This window comes from Aythya marila (assembly GCF_965140915.1).
Source record: "Aythya marila genome assembly, chromosome: 1".
NCBI classification, from domain to species: domain Eukaryota; kingdom Metazoa; phylum Chordata; class Aves; order Anseriformes; family Anatidae; genus Aythya; species Aythya marila.
In genome coordinates this window covers 43,781,717-43,802,186 of record NC_139042.1, presented here as the reverse complement: position 1 = coordinate 43,802,186, position 20,470 = coordinate 43,781,717, and the positions used below count along the sequence as shown (strand labels likewise).

General features: G+C 38.1%; 1 protein-coding gene across 15 annotated transcripts in view; it reads right to left on the bottom strand.

Annotated features, from left to right (window-relative positions):
* The window catches only part of LMO7 (LIM domain 7), a 130,063-nt gene that overhangs the window by 63,185 nt on the left and 46,408 nt on the right, over positions 1–20,470 (bottom strand). For all 15 annotated transcript variants that reach the window (XM_082767672.1, XM_082767681.1, XM_082767682.1 and 12 more), the window contains exon 4: positions 9,354–9,460. In XM_082767672.1, coding sequence (XP_082623798.1) covers positions 9,354–9,460 — 107 coding nt within the window. The remainder of the gene's footprint in view (positions 1–9,353; positions 9,461–20,470) is intronic.

The following is a 20,470-nucleotide window of genomic DNA, read 5'->3' as shown; positions in this document are numbered from 1 at the left end:
TTCTGTGTGGGACTTTGACTGCCACTGAACAGACACTTTTACAGAAACTCCTAACCCTATCTGAGGAGTTTCAGGCCTGGGCAGTATCAGCTGTTCCAGAGCTCACCGTTTTCTGTATGAAATTGGAATTGTCCTGATTTTTCTGTTCTCACTTAAGTAACCCAAGTTTTCCTTCTATTTTGTACAAATAAAGAATAACGCTTCTGAAAAATTAGCCTGCAAGATTATTAAAAGTGGCTTACTAGAACTGTGAATACTTGTAAATTTGGACAGATTAGGATTAGTTTGCAGAACTGAACAGCAATTCCCTAATTCCACAGCTCTTAGATCACATCTTAAAGTCAAACCATACATAAGTATATTGTGCCTTCTGTTAACTTGGGCATTTTTAGGTAGTATTTTACAAAGCACATCTCTCACCCTAGAAAATGATTACTGCTGACAGCATCTTAAAAACATCAGGTCACAGAGTTAAGAAGCGTACATTATTGCATCATAAGTCTGACGTGCATATTTGAGCACTAATTCACAGGGCACAAGTGGCTGTCTGTAATTTAATATCCTTTGCCAAAGCAAAAGTATTTTGAACTTAGCCTCCCTTTCCCCACCCCAGTTAAATACTTTATCATATCATGCATTGGAATCCACGTCAACTGATGAGTATCTTTATGTACTGGGTTCAAAGGTGTGTACATGTTTACATTCACAGGATGCTTTTTCTAGAAGAGAAAGGAAAGAGGAAATATATCCCACATTACTCAGCCTCCTTACTCTAGTCTGAGTAACCTGCCAGAGCAACTTTCACATCTTTTTTAGAGTTGGTTTCTGATACGCCCTGCCACTGAGCCTAAGAGAGCACAGGGAGGGCGCAGTCGATACGCAGCAGGGCAGGGTTGCCAGTTGGAGACAGCAGGGCAGGCAGGAGGACTGGCTCTGCGGGAACCTCCGGACTTTCAGAGAGGACAAAGTCCGAGTCCTGCCCCTGGGACAAACTAACCCCTGCCACAGCACAGCAGGGTGGGGAGTTGTGCAAAAAGGCAGCATGGGCACAAGTTGATGGCTGTGATCATCCCCTCCTTCCTCAGGGCTTGTTACACCACAATATATATTGATGCTTCCGGACTGGTGTCCCCTAGAACAGGGGACAGGAGGCCATGATAAAATGCAGCAAGTTCACTGGAGGCTACCAGGATGGTTGGGGCTTTGCGATCCTGAGCTTGATAATTAGAATTAATAATTAGAATTTAAATCTCTGAAAGCACTGTGGGGATACAAAACCTTCCACCTTCCCACCTCCCCCCGAGATACTTTTCAAGTGTATTAGGATCAAGAATGACAACTTGGAAGAAACCAAGATATTCTAGCAAGAAGTTACTGTAACCTTCTTCACCAAATCATTCAGTTTTGTAGCATAAGTATTCAAATACCAATAAGACTATGGATACATGTCACTAAAGATAACTGAATTACTCTCAGTATTACTACCATACATTATTGTCATTTTCTCCAAATTTTTTCAGTCTTTCTGTATGCTTCTAGGTACACATATACCTAGAAGTTTGTCATTCTTTCAGCAAAGTCATCTCATAAAACAGATAAATGATAATCAAACACCATCAAGAATGCAACCCCATCAAAATGTAAATTAACTGTTAAACTACTCAACAGAAAAAATGAACAATCTCAAACATTTCTCTTCATGATCAGAAACTTCACAGAAAGTTGGAAGATTATATAGTACCGCACCCAACATTTTATAGAGTTTATACTGAAGAGTTCGAGGTTAGTTCCTGGAAGGTATGGTCCAAAGTCTGGAACACTTTGTTACCTACAATGGTTTTACTGGAATGATTTAAAAGATATGCAAATTAATGACATGTGTGAGTATTGTACAGTAAGCACAACAGCATAACATGACAGATGAAATACACTTATTCAATTTTGTTTCTTTTTTAACCTCTGTGTGACAGTATTGATAAAAGTAAAACGTGAAATATATGATCTTGAAAGGAGTTGTCACAAGCTATACACCAATTTTAATGTTTAAAATATGGATATGCCCAAGAAGATTAGCTGCTGTGAGTATTACTCAATTCTATGAAAATGTCCATAGCAAATAAAAATTTCCAAACTTCCAAAGTCATAGGAACATCTCTAAATTATTCTGTAGTGAGGGTGCTACACTTTTCCGTTTAAAGGGTAGTGTCACTAGGAAACTTAGTTACCACAATAAAATCCTATTACAACCACATGTGCAAGAAGTGTTATTTCCCTGGATTTCAGTAAATGATCTCAAAAAGCAGCATTATTCTAATAAAATTGTTTTTAAAGAAATGTTTTCATTCCACAAAACTCATTCTTTCATTCCGTTCCCCCTCAACTTGAATTCAAGGATAGTTTTTTAAAAACTTTGTGCCTTTGGATTGATTGACTTTTCAGTCATACAAATACCACCTGGACACCTTACACAGGTTTGAGTCTAGGGCTAACTACCATGATATTTCTTGCATTGAAGTTCTTGGCTTTCATCCAGTCCACAACTTTCTGTTCTACACAAAATAAAAAGGCAGGAAAGGGTGTTTCCGATTTTTTTTTTTTTTTTTTTTTTTTTTTTTTAAGAAGCCAAATTAGAACTAGGTTTTTCGACTCATATTATGCGTTTCTTAGTAACATTAAATCACTACAGCAAACTCAGGCTCAGGTCCATCACATACTCATTATAAGTCTGAAATTCTTAAGTAAAAAAGAATTCAAGAAGCTATATTAACTCCGTAAGTACATTAGATATGCAAGAGCCAAGTATGAATTCAATATTATCAACAACAAACACCAACTCTGAGCTACCTGACCACAAATTGACTCACATTCTCTTTTTTCTCTTAAAAAACAAACAAACAAACAAAAAAAACTCTATTCCCATGGTGTTAGACTCTATTCCCATGGTGTTAGACTGTGCCTCCTTTGATCAAAATTGGGCAGCTCTTTGTGAAGGACACGATGGGATACTAGTTTCAGAAGTTTCTTATTACATCTCAAACCTTTAGCTAAGTCAATTGCCAGACAGTTCAAATTGCTGAGTGTTACTGGCAAAGCAAACTTGAGGAATTCCCCCAAAGGCTGAGACTAGCTGTCCAATGTTCATGATTGAATTATAAGCATTTGAAGAGTCAGAGACCCTCTGTCTCTTCCTACTAAATCACTGTTTCTTTTAAAAATTGTTCTCTATTTTCCGTCTAGTTTTCTCACAGCATATTTTGGTAAAAATGTTTGTTCTAACCGTACCATTAGGAAGAACACAGCTGGACTTCCTAAATGACAGCTAAGATTCCCACGTAGGCATCAACACAACTACAGGTGCTACAGGTTTGCAAAACAAATTCTTAAGAGCACTGATAATAATTCTCCACTCAGAAAGACCACCTTTTCAGGGCTTCCTACACAGATTACTTTCTTCAATGATCTATTCAGTAGCTGTAACATTTATAACATACGAACTGAAATTTTACTTTGCCTTCATTGACCCTGAAGAAGAAAGTATCCTCAATGAGGAACAAGTGCAATCAGGAAACCCATCGTTTTCCTCAAGACTAGACAGAAAAAAAAAAAATTAAACTCATGAGAAACATAAGCATATATACATAAATTAAATCTATTAGAAGGTAAAATCTACTTTTGTGCAGTTCCTTTCCTAGCACATGAAGAACGTCAAACTCAAAGATGCTACATCTACGTTCAAACTTTTTGCTACTGCTTTAACAGTATTTTCAGCACCCTATATCTGCATATTTTTCAGCTGCCCCAAAAAAAAAGACAAGTAAAGAAATTTAATCACTGAAAGGAAACACTAGTTTTACAGTAATCTGACTTATGGGATAAAGAAGGTAGGTACCAGAGAACGTTTTGTGTTTGGCTTAACTTGGTGCTAAGAAGGCTTACTTTCCGATAGCGCCTAAAAGGAAAGGGTGGTTTAGTATGGTACAACACTTGTGATGTGGCTTGTAGAAATTGTGTACATACGTTCAAAAGAGATTGTATAAATCAGTATAATTGTTCATTTTTAAAGTTTAATCATTAGAAATCCCTGTAAAATGTATACTGCTTATAGGAAAAACAACAGAATACAGGCTAAGTGATGGGGTCGTAAGCAAATGTTTCGTTTTCTCAAGCTTGACTTTAAACACACATCTTATCTCTGAACAATGTTTTTGTGGAAAGAGAGCCTGTCTCAAAAATTTAGCTTCTGATATGCATCAACACAATGATGAGCATGACATAACTGTCGTTAATACCTCTCTCTAGTTGGCTCTAGATATGTAACACTTTGTGCTACAGAAAGCGCTGCAAACAAATTTTTCCAGGATTGTTTTTTGCTTTAGGAAGTTATGAAAAATAATCGTGCTAAACGACCTCTAAATTGATAGTTAATACTATCCAAAACTTAGAAATATCAGGGCTCTCTTACTTCATCTGATTTATGTAGTTATTTGTACTTCAGCAAGATTTCTCTGACAGGTTTATCTGTTTACTTCATATGATTTCTACTTCATTTAGTATATAGAACTGAAGATGAATAAAGAAGAAGTACAGAGCAGCAAAAAGTTGAAAGCCTTATCCAAATATCATAGTCTGAGATATGTTGGGTTCTGAGATACTTGCAGCTATCTTACAAGACAATATTTTTGTTTCACTCAAGACCTACTCTGAATATAAACCCACAGTAATAATATTAGTAGGAGTCAAATATTTTTTATATTTATAGAAGAATAAAATTATTACAATAAGACATGAGACAGCATTGGGTTTACATTAGTTTCAAAAAACATTTGCTATTTAAGATAGCATACTGAATTCTTACACAGAAGCTTGGCTTAGTATGTTTAATAGTATCATGTATTATTATTCCACACTAGGCTGCCTCCTTTTAAAATAATTGGGATAGCAAATTCAATCAGAACCAAAGTTTGATGTCTGTCTAAGCAAGTTCTCACTTCATGGCTTTGTTTTGCTAAGTACACTTCCACAGCTGGGAACAACTGGGTGTGTCAATTCTGAAGAGCAGGGTAAGGAAGTGCTTAGCATTTTTAAATGGTAACTGTGCTGTCAACTCAAAGTTGCCAAGCTCATATTATGTTCTGTGATAGAACTAGAAAATAATAAAATGAAATATTATGACAACCTTGTATTACTGAAAAAAATGCTGCATTTTAAGATAACATCTGATTCAAAACAATAAAATCCCAGGCTAAAATTTTATATATATATATATATATATATATATATATATATATATATATATATATATATATATATATATATATATATATATATATATATATATATATAAAATTTCCTCTTTTATATATATATATTTTTTATATATATATTTTTTTATATATATATATAAAATTTCCTTATTTCCTCTCTCTCTCTCTCTCTCTCTCTATATATATATATATATATATAAATAGAGAGAGAGAGAGAAAATCTAAGAGGAACACATGCATTTACACAAATATCTGAGACAATATACATATGACTGTCGGACACAGTATGTGTGAAATAAGTCCATCTGGATAACTTTTATTGGAAAACATGACACATTGCTGTACTATACCACTGAGCAATAATTTCTGCAGATTTACAGAAATACTGAAATATAAGTCTCAGGCATTAATCTATACACATTTTCATTGGCAGAAAATAAACCATCCATGCCAGTATATTTTTCCACATCACTCAACAACTAATCTCTTTGCTGATCTGGCAAAGCATGGTTTGCAATCCTTTGAACAACAACCAGTAATTTTAACCAGCCCTCTTCACACAAACTTCTAAACAATAAAATTTTAAGCAGCTTTTCCTTTGCAAAAAGGATAATCGCATAATCACTTGGAACTAAGAGTCTCCAACATACTGGAAATTTAAGAGGATTCTTTTCCCACATATAAATAGTAATTACAGAGAAGGGTTTCACATTATGCCTGTACACCATCTCAGTCACCATAAAAATGCTAATAATTAAAAACCAATTGAAAAGTTGCAACCTTATTTCCAGATAGGAAAATTATTTCTTACTATAGCTTCTGGCAAGACACAAGCAACAGAGAGTCTTACCTTGCTCAAGTGACAACACCACACTATATAAAAACAAGAATTGGTAACTCCTAATGGCTTGACACTGACATATATTGTTGATGATGCTGAAAGATACATTGGCATCAGTCAAGGTGCAGTGAAAGGCAGCAAGCACACACAGATACAATAGCAAGCAAGAAGCAGAAAATAACTTGGCTAATTGGGAAGGGAGCATAGCCAGGTGGGACAGGTCAAAGTCTGTTAAGATGCCCAACAGCCCAAAGGCATATAATTTCCCATAATATAAGAGACACCAAATGTAACTGTCAGGCATCAGACACATGAGGAGCAAAGGAAATACTTCACATAATGCATTGTTAGACTAAAGACTTTCCCAGTACAAGACATCCTGAATGTTGGAGGCATTACAGGGTTCAAAAAGCAATTGGACAAACTCATGCAAGGCCAAGCACAGCTCAGACAGAAATGCAACCTCCCAGTCAGTGTTAGAGGTTGGTTTTGCTCCAAGATATGAAGACAGCTCTGGTGGTCTTCTTAATGCTGGAGGTGGACCCACCCTTTCAATGACATCCTCCTCTTTACACACTCTTTTCACATACAACACAAGTTGGTATTTTCTGTCTGGTAGTACATATGAGTTGCCTACCAGAGCACTAAGTACTGCTCTCAGCAATCCCAGCCTTAAAAAGCTTACTGTTTAAGCAACAGTTTACTTAATCTACTTTGGGTAGATAAAAAGCACATACTAACAGTGGTGCAGCACTAGAAAACAGGAATACTATCAAGGTGTCAAAATACATGCTGCTTCAGGCACACATTAATATTATCCTGTATAACCTATCACAGCTGATTCAAGACGTGGGCAATTAGCCTCAGGTGATGGCAGCAAAAGAAATTTGCTTAGGAATGCCAGATAGCCCAAAGTGAAATGCAATCTTTTATAAAAATCAGCATACAAGAAAGTCTTCCCTCCTCATGACAAGAAATGATTAACTTTTAATGCTGAAACCAGGGTTAAAAGAGGATAACACAAAAGCAAAGCATGTAACAATATCCCTTTCCTGACGACTGATATCCAACAAATTTTGAAATATAATATACATTCAAGCGGAATTAGACACACTATTACATTCAAATCTCTCTCTATATATATATATTTATACACATATAGATTGATCAGCAAGCTCCTGATCAGCATTTCTTTCCTGACACACATACAACTTTCTCTGGAAACTGTCTGAAGACTAGCTTGCCCCCTGGGTGATCAAATAATGCATAATTAACTTTTCAGCAGAGAGTTACCTTTGTATAACTTATTTCCTCTATTTCTTGGAATAAAATGTCCCTCCTGTCCCTCCACAAACTCCTAAACATGTCAAAATGTGTTAGCATAGCTCAGTTACCACTTTACAGCATGGTCAGATACAGAAGTTTTGAATTACTTTGTAAGCATTTTAAACATACTGTGGCAGTGTTATATGATACATAATGTGTGGAAAATCAAACTTTTATTGAAACAAATATAAAAGAGTACAGCTATATAGCTGGCAGCTCTTTCAACTATAACCCAGACTCCCTGCACTGCTGTCCACAAGACGCAATCAAATCTGCTTTTTTGAAAAACACTAATTAATCTATTGCAAAGCAAGTCTGATGCAATATGCCTGTTGCCTTATGACAAATTCACATTCCGACCTTATTCTGCTCCTGGAAGTAGAACTAGTAGTGCTGAAAGAATCCAAAGAAATGAAACAAAACAGAAGAAACCCACAGTTATGGGCCCACTAGACTAATTTCATGGCTGACCTCACTTGGGCACTGCGGTTAACATAGGGACAAGTTGGACAGCATAACTTGCACAACAGTTTGTTAGCTCTCTACCTATCTGACCTCCCCTGGCTTTCAGGCTGTCATTATTTACATTGCTGAAGACCAGCTCCCGATAGTGTCCAACCATCTCATCTATACCTGTAGAGTAAGCCTCAACCAAAATAACTTTACCACAGGTTTTTGTGGATAATTAAGGCTTGCCAGAGGTTACCAAGCCTCTAGCTTTCAGTGTGATATAAGAGCCAGATAGAGGATACCAGCGTTCTGGAGGGGTGCCAAATCCCAAACACCACATTAGCAAGAAATTATGTTTCAGGTATGACTCAAAGCCTGGAAAAACACATTTCCATCTCAAGTATCAGACCTCAAAAATGCATGAGCTTTCATTCCGAAACCAGGCGAAGAGCATGTTAACATAGCACCATAGCACCATCCAGTCCACCTACAAGATATTTAATTAAAGCAGTTGGATGTCATTTCACCATATTTTCTCCTGGTATTTACAGAAGGATCACTGCCTGTTCCTCTTTTATAGAACTGATAGCTTAAGACAGGAATCAGTTCTTAACATTTAACTTGACAGGTTTTCAGCACAGCTCACTAAAGCTTTTCCTGTTTGGAGATGACAGTAAACTCATCCTTTGTACTAACACAACAAAAGCAACCAATACTGTAACAAAACAAGAAGTCCCATGAAGATATTTCTGTCACACATTTAAAACACCATATGTAGGCATTTAACAGGTGTTTCACCTTAATCCCTCAGAAACTAGAAGAACTATGAGACTCAGTAGCCCTGAAATTAGCAAATTCAGTAACTACATTTCAGAAACAAACTATTTTGATTTCAGAGGAAAACTCTTTCTCTGTAAGCATAACAATTACTCTATGCCTTTCAGCACTTAGTCTCTACCCTTACATGCTTTGAGGGGAAGTGTGACACTCAGTGACAAACATCTGACTAATATTTGGAGTGGTGAAGACAGCAGCCCTTTAGGAATAACATACCCAAGAACCACAGCAATTCAGATAATCATCAGAAATACCACCCCAGCCTTTCAGATTTTATGTCAGTAATATCAAAGCATAAAGAAAAGTGATGCTTGTTATATCATTTAACAGTTAGTTTTGCTCTGAGCTTAAAATAACCTGAACAGCTTCCATTTTATATATTAAACACTGTAAATATTCATCAACAATTAGCTTGCTTGTGTGAGGTATAATAATTCATTTCTGAAATTCAATTTGTGCAAATATTATTGACCAGGTTTAAGAATGCATAAACCCTCACCACAGTATTCAGAACTGCTTTTATCAGGTTAAAATAATTTTCCATAGGCAAACATTTTTAAAAATGGACTGAGAAACATATTCAGTTAAGATTAGAAGGAGAAGGGGAGGTGAAAAAACAAAACCACAGAACTCACTTGACTGTAACTCGATTGGACAAATCCTGAAGATCTCCTGGATGAAAAAGCTGAGCTTCTTTCAGTCCAATATTTTCGCACGCTTTCAGAAAAACATTTATATTATCCTGTGAAGAGAAGTAGAAAGCAGTTGCTTAGTTAAAAGCACTAAGCAGGTTTTGCAGGATGGTTAGTGTGAGCCACTAAATGTCAAAGCCCAGCTCATGGAAATAATAATAAAAAACCAAATCTTCTGGTCATAAATACAGGTCGTTTCTCCTATACACATGCAGGTTGTGATCTTAGCGACTGACTGGTACGTTAAAGATTACCTGGCATAAAGCAGCGACTAGCCAGTAGGCAGCAATCTCTACTTTGATGTCAGCTCTGTTCAGCAAACAAACGCCCCCTTTCTGGCTTTGCACGACAAGCCTCACCTCTTGCCTTTAAAAATAACTCCAGCTACTGACATTCACCACCCAGAAACTCTTGGCAGGGGAGGAAGAGGAGGAACATGCTGTTTCTATGATTACAGACCGATTATGGAATACTGCACCTGGAATCTGGGTTTGGTTGCTGAGCAAGCTCCTGAGAGACAGAAACCAAACTGTATTCAGCCCTGCTGCTTCCTCACTTGTGGGGTTTGCTCTCCTCCTCGATCCTCCCCTTTCTCTCCACCCCCCTCCCTTGTAACACCAAGGTAGAACAAACTGTAGGTGCAGTGTATTGCAGCACCCATTTGCTGCACCTGTTACAGATCAACTGACCAGCAGTAGCAGGTTACAGGGGGGAAAAAACAAAAGAAAAAACAGACTCCAATGATATACAGAGAGATTATACAACTTGTGATCTCTTTCCACTTCAAAAACAATAGGCAATAAGCAAGAAATTCCTTCTCGTTAACATGGAATGCTATCAACAACAAAAGAATTTGCCCTCTTGCGCACTTCAGTTTGGTTGAACGCCACAGGAAAAGGTACACAGAGTTACTTAATTCATAAACTGCATACAGCCATGTCATTCAGAGGGTTTGTCAAGTCAAAGTACTTTTATGAGTTTCACAGTATGAAAGAGCACCACATCAGCAATTTAATACATTTGAAATGCCCCCCAACCTTTTTTCTTTATTTATTTTTATGATATATCCTCACTGGATATAACAATATCTCATTTAAAATAGAAAAAAAAAATCCACAAAGAAAGTAACAGCTGCTTCAAATACAGACCAAAAAAAAAAGTATGTTTTTACTTTAAGTAAAACAAACCCAAGAACCCCTGCAACCTTCTGTTTTGAAGCTCCCTAGGATTCTAGTATTTCTTATCTGTCTGCAAACAGTTTCATTCAAGGAAAATATTTGAACAAGGTATTCCCCATGCAGGCTGCAGGCTCAGTGTTACCACATCTGAATGATCCCAGCTGACTCCCAACCCACCAGTGTTGTGCCCCAAGGTCTGACGTATGATGTGCTCCAGTGGGGGCTGTTCTGCTGGGGATGGAGGGGGAGGAGAGAAGCAACTTGACAGTGACAGCAAGGGACATGACATAGTGAGCACATGAGCAGAAGCAACAGGGAACAACACAGGACAGGTAACCTCACCTCTGCACCAGCTCCTGCAGCACCCAAAAGGCCACCTACACATGTCACCAAGCTAGAGTTTTGTGCTGGGGTGTGTAGCCTAATGGGGGACACTTCCTTTTCCTTCCCATCTTCCTTGCACCTTCAAGGAAAGCTGGCTAGATGCACCATTTTTATTCAAGTGTCACCTTGGTACCAACACCTCAGAAACTTGAAAAGGCACAGTTTCCTTCACATGGGAGAGGCCACTAATTATGACTTATTATGATCTAACTACAAGGCCCAAAATAGTATGCCCTGACAGGTCTACCAGTTGCCAAACACAAAGCAGTCTCCCAAACTAACAGCTTATATCAACCAAACTGCAGAGAATGAGTGTATTGTGCAGATCAATGAGGAAGAAGAATCAGAGGTTTGGAAAAAACAAATGCTGCCTACACCCTGAGTATAATAAAAACAGAAGTACTTGCTCATCAGTGGTGGCTCAGCTGTACAACCACCAAATTGTTGGTATATGACAGAATAAAGTTTGGAGGTGTTGTAGCAATTAAACCTATCAAATATGAACTTCCTAATAAATAACTCATATATGGCACTTAGAGTGTGTGACGAAAAGGAAGGGGGAAATTTAAAAGAAAATAAATTAAAAAAAAAAAAAAAACAGCCAGTTGTGGCACTCACTTATGTGCAGGCTAAAACACAGCTGAAAACCTTCCTTTCCACAAAACCAGAAGTTTGATCATGCTTACCATCTCTCAAGTGACTGTCCCAGCTGCAAATCCTCTTACGGCCAGGGCCTGGGATTCATACCCAAGCAGAAAGATCACTCAAAGGTCTGTTGCTTGAGCTTGGATATTGACCAAAAAAAGTGTACCTTCAACTAATCAGTACTTCTAGATAATGTATTTGCAGTTATTCCTGACCACCCCTAATCATCATGGTAGATCACTGAAGCTACAAGTCTCAAAATAGCTAACAGACATTTTAAAGTTTAACAGAATAATGAACCTGGAAATGAATTTTAAGTAATACCATAGAAATAAGCAGAGAAAAATGACAAGCTGTCAACAATTAGATTCATCATTGGAAATGTGAACAGGAACATTGTTCTGTGATTAATGCACTCAAATATAGCAACCGTCATGCTATTCCTTTTACCAAGTCAAGGAATATAACTTTAATAAGACTAATGGTTCTTACCTCTTCAACTTCAAAGGCTGTAGTGCAATCTTAATCTCATCATACTTGGTGCGCACACACACACACAGAGAAAAATAGTTAAAGAAATCAGACCTCAAACATCTGGAGAAACACAACATATCGGATCTATTTCTTGGTGACTACAACACACCCATACAGTGTGCTTGAGAAAAATGGTTTTCATGCCTGTAGCCCTACAACCCTTCTGCCAGCAAGATGCTCCATGGTTTTCATGCCTGTAGCCTTACAACCCTTCTGCCAGCAAGATGCTCCTAATGTCTGTACATCAGGGCAGAGCATCTAATTTTAAGAAAGATTTAATCAGCAGAATTGCAAAGAAAGAGGAGTAGGATAATAAGGAAAAGGGCAAGGAACCTATACAATAAGCAGAGAACATGTGAACTTGGTTTGGGTATGACAAAATCATAGAGCCATAGAACGGTTTGGGTTGGAAGGGAAGAAGATCACTTTGAAGATCACCTAGTTCCAACCGCCCTGCCATGGGAAGGGACACCTCCCACCAGACCAGGTTGCTCAAAGACCCGTCCAGCCTGGTCTTGAACACCTCCAGAGATGGGGCATCCACAGCTCCTCTGACAACCTGTTCCAGTGCTTTACCACTCTCTGTGTCAAGAATTTCTTCCTAATGCCAAATCTAGATCTACCCTCTTTTAGTTTATAGCCATTCCTCCTTGTCCTATCACTACATTCCCTCACAAAGAGACCCTCCCCAACTTTTCTATAGGCCCTCTTTATGTATTGGAAGGCTGCTATAAGGTCTATGCTAAGAACAGCATTAAATCATAGAATATCCTGAGTTGGAAGAGATCCACCGGGATCATCACATCCAACTATTGCTTGTGCATATCCGGGTAGGTGACACCAGTTGCTCTTTCCCTATCCACCAATACTGTAACCCCATTGTAGAAGGCCACCAGATCTGTCAGACATGATCTACCCTGAGTGAAGCCATGTTGGCTATAACTAATTGCCCCCTTATATTCAATATACCTTTGCATAGTTGTTTTTTTTTGCATAGTTTTCCAGGAGAATTTGCTCCATGGCCTCTCCAAGCACAGAAGTGAGACTGATTGGCCTGTAGGTCCCTGGGTCTACGAAGCATGAGAAACAATACTGTTGCCACCTACACACACAAGGGGAGTAACAGCAAAGGGAAGAGAAGAGCTGACCAGCCCCAAGGCATAATGTCACAAGAAAGGAGACAAAAATCAACTAGATGTTCTCAGTATAGAACTTTATCAATGCATATCCATGAGCATCTAAAGTTGGAATTAGCATCACACAATTACACTTCTTAAATCATAACAAAAATAAAGCCTGAAGTGTTAACCACAAAATTCAAGTGCAATTCATTTTGGGTATGTTATTACTTTTTCTAAGTGTTTCAGTGGGAGGGGGTGGGGAGGTCAGAAGGAGATTGGGAGGACACGTTGTGTTTTTTTTCACTAGACTATCTATGTACATGAGGAAACAGTAAAGCATTTCAGATGCTCCAAGCACAACTTCAGTTTCCCACAAGCAGTACAGGCTTACATTAAAAGCACACCACAGAACGCTGACTAGGTATAGCTATTACCGTTTAGCATTTCATTTTTGCCACTAACTTCAAAGTAAACCACACCCAAAAACCTCTGCAAAGTTGTAACACGAGAGAGACCCAGCCTGCAGTGGGAAGCAGGTCATCCACGAGCTGGCATTTAAACCCTGCAGTTCAGAGGAATGACAAACGATACCACACACTTTCAGGCATACACCTGCCTCTCTGGTGCCTACAGGGAATCAGAGACCACAGAACCTGCTCTCTGCCTGTTGCCAAGGCATCCCCCTCTAACCAACATTGAAAACAAGACAAGATGGCATTCCAGTGTAAGGAACAGCCTTTGTCTTCACCATGCCTCACTTTCACATAGATAAAATGCTGTTAAGATTGTGGTCTGTGCCCTCCCTCTGATATCCTAGCAAAGCAGGGCTGCCTTCATCACTCCTGCACACTCACTGACAGGAGGAGAGGAAAGAGCTAGAGCTTCTCCACTAGTGCTACTTCCCTGCTGTTTGTTGCTGGGCCTCAGCCCTACTTCTGCTTCTACGCAAAGGGCAGAGGGGCTGTGCCAGAGCCCTCTAGCTCCAGCAGATGAACAGGGCTGGAAAGGCAGGGCTTCCAGACCAGTGGTGGCATCCTGGGCTGCTCATTCCCATCCCTACCCTCCAGAATGCAAAGAACCAGTCACTGTGTAAGAAAACATGAGAATGTGGACAAATTCCTTTAAAAGTAATATTAATTCTAAAAGGGGATCACAAATGACAGTGGTGCTGTGTTTGGCACTTGTGGTCAGCTCCAGACACCAACATGGTAAAAGTTTGAGATGGTGATGCAACACTATGAAGACAGACATACAGCACTGGTGGTAGTGGGAAAGTACACAGGCTCCTAAAGATTTTGTTTTTGTTTTTGTTTTTGTTTTTGTTTTGTTTTTTTGTTTTGTTTTGTTTTTTGTTTTTTTTTCTGTTTGTTTGTTTTTCTTAAAAAAAAAAAAAAAAAGAAAAGAAAAGAAAAGAAAAGAAAAGGTTTACTTTGAAAAAAATAGTACAAGCAACAGGGAATTGAAAATAAAGAAAAGTAAAGATGAAAAAGGATCATGGAAGGTGAAAAAGGATCTGCCTTAAGCAGAAAAAGAGAAATGAAGCATAGGGGTAAAATATGAAAAAAAATAAAATGAAATAAATCATCATATAACAATGCAAGAACACAAACTGAAAGAGAATGAAGAGAGGTCTCCACATAAGGATGTGCAACCACCATCTTATTTTGGCTATACATGCAACGCAAGAGCACACTAAATTCAGCTTGCATATATGAGTTGCAATTTAATTAAAAAATAAATCCCTCATTATCATGATTATCTGGGTGAGGCAGGAATATTAATTTAAAGAAGCGTGTAAATACATTTGCTTTCTTTAGGGTGCAGTCATGTTGTGTGGTAAGCCTGTCATCTCCTTAGTTAACTGTTTCTCTGAAGCTACACATGCACTAAAACACAGTGAGATCTTGCATGCATACAAGTTATGGCACATCTTTTGATTCTCTTGGCACCTGGGAGAAAAACACTGTAACATGGTGTTTTTCTGTTTTTCCAGGCTGGATAGGTCAATAAACAAAAGCAATCCTCCATGTTGTCTCCTACTCTTATGCAAAATGCCTACCATTTCACTTATAGCTCTTCTTTTGCCATTCAAGTTTTGATTGTTGTTGGGGTTAGATTTTAGTTTTTTTTGTTGTTGTTGTTGTTTGTTTTTTTCCCTCTTTTCAGAGGGTGATGGGGAAGGAAGGGAACAGAATTTCATACCAGCACTCTATGCTCTCAGTACCATGGAACAGATTTGCACTGAAATGTTACAGCATCATCCAGACTGTGATTTGGTGCCAGAAGTTGTTTTCAATTCCCAGGCTCCCAAATAGGAGAAAAAAAGGAAAGAAAATGAAAAAAATAAAAAATGCTACCCAATACCTACAGAGCCTAGCAACAAAAAAACGTTTGACATTTTAGGAAGAGAGAGCAATATTTTTTTTTTTTTTTGGCTAACAACTTCTGAAGAACCATCTGAATAGTCCATGTTTAACAGATATGTTCCTTAGTATTACGTTTATGGAAGCATTTGGAGTAATCCTGAAAGCTTATGCTATTATCTCCTTCATGAGAAAAAGTTATTGACATCTGCATTCTCTCAAGAAAGGGAATTTTTTTTTTATGACAAAGAGGGTGGGTTTTGGTTTGTTTTTAAGGTATCATACAATTTTCATGTACACAGCATCTTACTAGCCACAAGAGCTGGCTTAAATCAGTACAATACAGAATATAGAGCTATGTTTTGCAACAGCATCACAACACAGCTACATGTTGTTTATATTCAGAGGTGGGGTAAAGGAAGAAACCTGCAAAGGGATCTCGTTCAACGAGTTGGGTGACCTGCTCTTGCTTGGAGCTATGTTTCGATTATTAGCACTTGTTGTGGGTGTGGGGAGATGGTAACAGGAGTGAGGGGGGAAAACAGAGAATGGGGTTGAACTTTGTGGTCTGACCACAGGCCTAGGAGCAAGGAACTGCAATTACCACCTTGGCCCTGCACGGCAGACTGCCGAGTGCCTGCCACACGTTCGTCCCATCTACAAAATGTGACCGCCCAAGCTCTTACAGCTCTTGCTATTTCTGCAGAAGGCTGCTAACGGGTTCAGTCTTGAACTGGAAGTAGGAAGAGTGGGTGGAATAGCTGAACTACTTTTTCCCTTTTTGGTCCCAAAGTTGTGGGGTTTTTTTTTGTTTGTTTGTTTTTGTTAAAAAAAAAAAAAAAAAAAAAAAAAAGTCCTGCAAGCCTAATTAAACTTAAAATGACTTCAGAGCTTCTGTTCTGTAAATTATCCTACCTATAGCAGCATGCATGGAGCACTACATTGGCCAAAGATCTGAAACAGTGCTAATTGCTTTACCACTCCCCTCTATGTGCTCTCCGCTGTTTTTCCATATAATGTGGAATAATAAAGTTGTGAATATATATTGAATATATTGTGATCCTTGACAGACAAGTCTTCCCTACTGCTTAGCTCTGTGCATGATTAGAGATACAAGGAACAAACTCTCTAAAGATTCAAAGACTCATTCCCAGTCTTCCCCTCAAAACCCTTGTGCTCATGCTGCCAGAATGCTGGCATGAAATGTCTGTTCCAAGCAACAATAACTTCAAATCCTAATTAAGAAGTATAATACTCCTCTTTGCTGTTGCAGTTCACTCACCTGCAGCTGTTGCAGTAGGTCTCAGTAGAGTTTAACTATTATGGAAACCACTTTCTGAAACAGCTTTAGAAAATAACCACTTTGGTTTCAGACAAAAAGGCCCATCGATCCCAAAAATCTCCCACTGTAAATGTGATGATAGCAGCTGGTTATGGACACGTATAAAATATGAGGTGCTCAATGAAAGACCTTCCCCCAGCTTCATTTCTCAGCCCCAGCACTCCCCATCACTGTGGGTAACAGCCAGCAGAAGACCTGCTCTACCCAGTCCACCTCAACGTCTGCAACCTCTTGCAGCACTGAGCTCCACAAGTTACTTCCAACAGTAGCAATGCATGTTGTTGTTGTTTAACCTTAATATCAACAACAAAAAAACACTCATTTTCTTTTTTGAGGTAGGACTTCCATGTTCATAGTGGTCTACATGCCTGACACAGGAAGGGACCGACTGGCCTCAAGGACTTGAAGTCCCTTCTAGGCCTACCCCATCTCTATCGTGTTGCAGTGTAAACTTCACTAAGGCAATATAGCAATAGTATATACTCCAAATGAATACTTCAGTGATAAGAGGAATTGACAAGTCGTAAAGGGCAGGTGTGTTTCAGGGATGTCTCTATTACCAAATAAGGTAAACTAGAGAGGCGAAGGGCAAAAGTACAGCACTTTGACACCCTGGGCAGACAGACATTTCCAGTCAGGAGAGCTCTGTGCAGTTCTCAGCTGAACCTCATTTTGGCCAATACAAAGGGAATTCACACAATCACAGAATCACAGAATTTCTAGGTTGGAAGAGACCTCAAGATCATCGAGTCCAACCTCTGACCTAACAATTCAATTTTTGGGACAATATAAAGGGAATTTAACTCGCTCAGTAACGGTCACATTGACTATAAAGAAAATATAGGCTCAAAAAGTTGCTATGGGATAGCATCCCAAGCTATTTCCTTGTTTAGACAAGCCTTAACTTTCCCACCACTTACACACATTCCAATCAAAGTCAAATAAATAAATAAAGTGATGTACTTTTCACTCTGAACAACTTATAAAAAGCAACAGACTCTATAAGAAAAGTGTGTAAAAACACCCTAATGCCAATTTATCCCACTATACAGAGTTGGGATGACAGTAATCCTCTTAAAGGTGAAACTCCCCTGAAGCCTAATGACTAATAAAATAAGAACTCTTGTTCTCGAAACACTGATAGTTTTGGCAGAGTTTGCTTTTCCTTTTTGCCCCTCCCCCCACATTTTTTTTTTTGTTTGTTTGTTTTTTTGATATACATGTTTTTCTGTTTTTGGTCATACAGGTTAACCATTTGATATAGATGAAACTCAGCCCCACTGATTGCCCAGAGGACTTGAAATAGAGCAAATTCCTCAGATCCTCGTTCACATGGTTCCTGATTTTCAACTGTGATTTAATACTTGGTTTTAAAAGAATTTGGAAGCTTCCTTTAGCTTGTCCTTCTTCAGCAGCCACAGATAGACATCTTTTGTTTCCCAAGAGGAGCAGCATCCCACCACTTTTGTTTGTTTTGTTTTTTATGGAACCTGCGCATTAGGTGTCGGCACAATGTTTACTAGCTTTTACACACATTACCAGAGGGTGATTCAGCACAGGCACATGGGTGCAGAGGTGTTCAGACAGGTGTTGAGAGATGTGGTATGAAGAATGTGTACCAAACAGAACAGTGAGTAACATAGATATACAGCTCCAGCACTGATACCACAAAAAAAAAAAAAAAAAAAAAAAAAAACAATTGTCACCACTGCAATTAACATCTGGTTTCTTTGGAAATTTATGTGCGGTGTTTAAAATTCAGAGCAATAAATATCTGAAAAGACAGGGAGAAAAGCACTGTAGCGTTTGCCCTATGAAGATTCAACACCGAAATACACTGTCTACCGCAAGATGTCTCAAATCCGCATTTCTTTGGCAAAGGTAGAAGAAATCAGATTACAAACGTCACTAGTTTAATTTAAGGTGTGTACCTTTTCTACATGGTTAACATTTCTTTCCAGTTTGGAAGGAATGTTTCTCTACAAACACAGAAACAGTCATCAGGTATTTGAGAAAATAAAAATAGCACGCAAGTGACAGAGTATACAGAGAGCATACCACAGATTACAGCTGATTGAGTTGAGAAATGGAATTTTTTTTGCAGTTTATTTGACAACCATATTTATGTATTTTGTTAGGTGCTGGCAAGTTGAGGGGAAGAAGGTCATACTTGTTTGGAGCTTTAGTTTAGACATGAAGGAGGGACAAAAATTTTCCCTGTTAGAAAATTCCTAAAGCCAGTAATATTATTTTACTGTTTTAAAATTCTTGTTACCTAATTAGCATTTTGACATCTCTTCCTAGTAACTCATTGGACACATCAGTTTGGAATATACAGTCTCATTTAAAACCTACCAAAAGAGTCTCGAATTCACAGAGATGAACCAATATGCACAGCCCCTACCACCTCTTGATAAGATTTCAGGGCTAGCAGTTGAACTACCACTTCTTGGAGTGTGTGCTTTGGGGTCTTCAACTAAATAATTTCTCACTATTTATGTCTTTATGGATACATTTCACTTCACCTTCACCTTCCAATACTCTGCCAGTTTATTACAGCAGCTGGGTTTCGTTCTGCATGATAGAAGTCTTGAGCAGCTACTAAAAATGTCACAAAGAGTTTGCATCAACCTCCCCTTTCTCCACACCCTACATTTCAAAGTGTTTAGGCAGCAACAGAAAACAATTAAAGGAAATTCATAGCTAAGGCTGAAACATGCCATATGTTTTCAAGCAGAAGGGCACAAAACATCAGTAAAACACTTCAGTGATTACATACTCCCACTATCAGCCATTGAAAAACTATAGAACAATATCATCCCTAACTATTAATAACCATACTTCCTTTCTAGTATACAGCCCTCTTTTCTTAATTGTCTAACAAGGGTATTTTCATACAAACCATATTTCTCTTTCCCATAAGACAGCTGAAAGAATACAAGAAATGATTTATAGTTCTATGTACATTCCCGCATCATTCCTGACATTTCATTTACAGTTTTAAGTTCTCTATACTCACTACAAACATGTTTTATCTTGTTGTATAGTTCAAGAGAATTGAAAAAATTAGAAGTTTCATCCCTGTCCTGACCTTCCTGGTTGATTTCAAGAAAGCCATTGAAACTCCTCTGCCGATGCTCTGCGTGCTTGGGGTGTAGAATTGAAACAATGGTAAGTACCCTCTCATGAAGTATTTTAAGACTTAACATTTCAAAAGCTTTTTAAACACAAAGGTAAAAATTTCCTTAAATACTTATGCAATAGTGATGAGGTTTCTAAAAAACAGTCAATTTATAAATTGTCAGCATTTTCATTTTGTTTTCCATTATTCTCCAAATTTCAGGTAATCTGTTTATTTACCTTTACTTCAAACTCAAAGTGTTTAATTTTTACATTGGAAATACACATGCTAATTTCCAATTGCATTTTATCATAGTGCTGAAAAAAAAAAAAAAAAAAAGCACTAAAATTCCTTAAGTAAAAAAAAAATGCA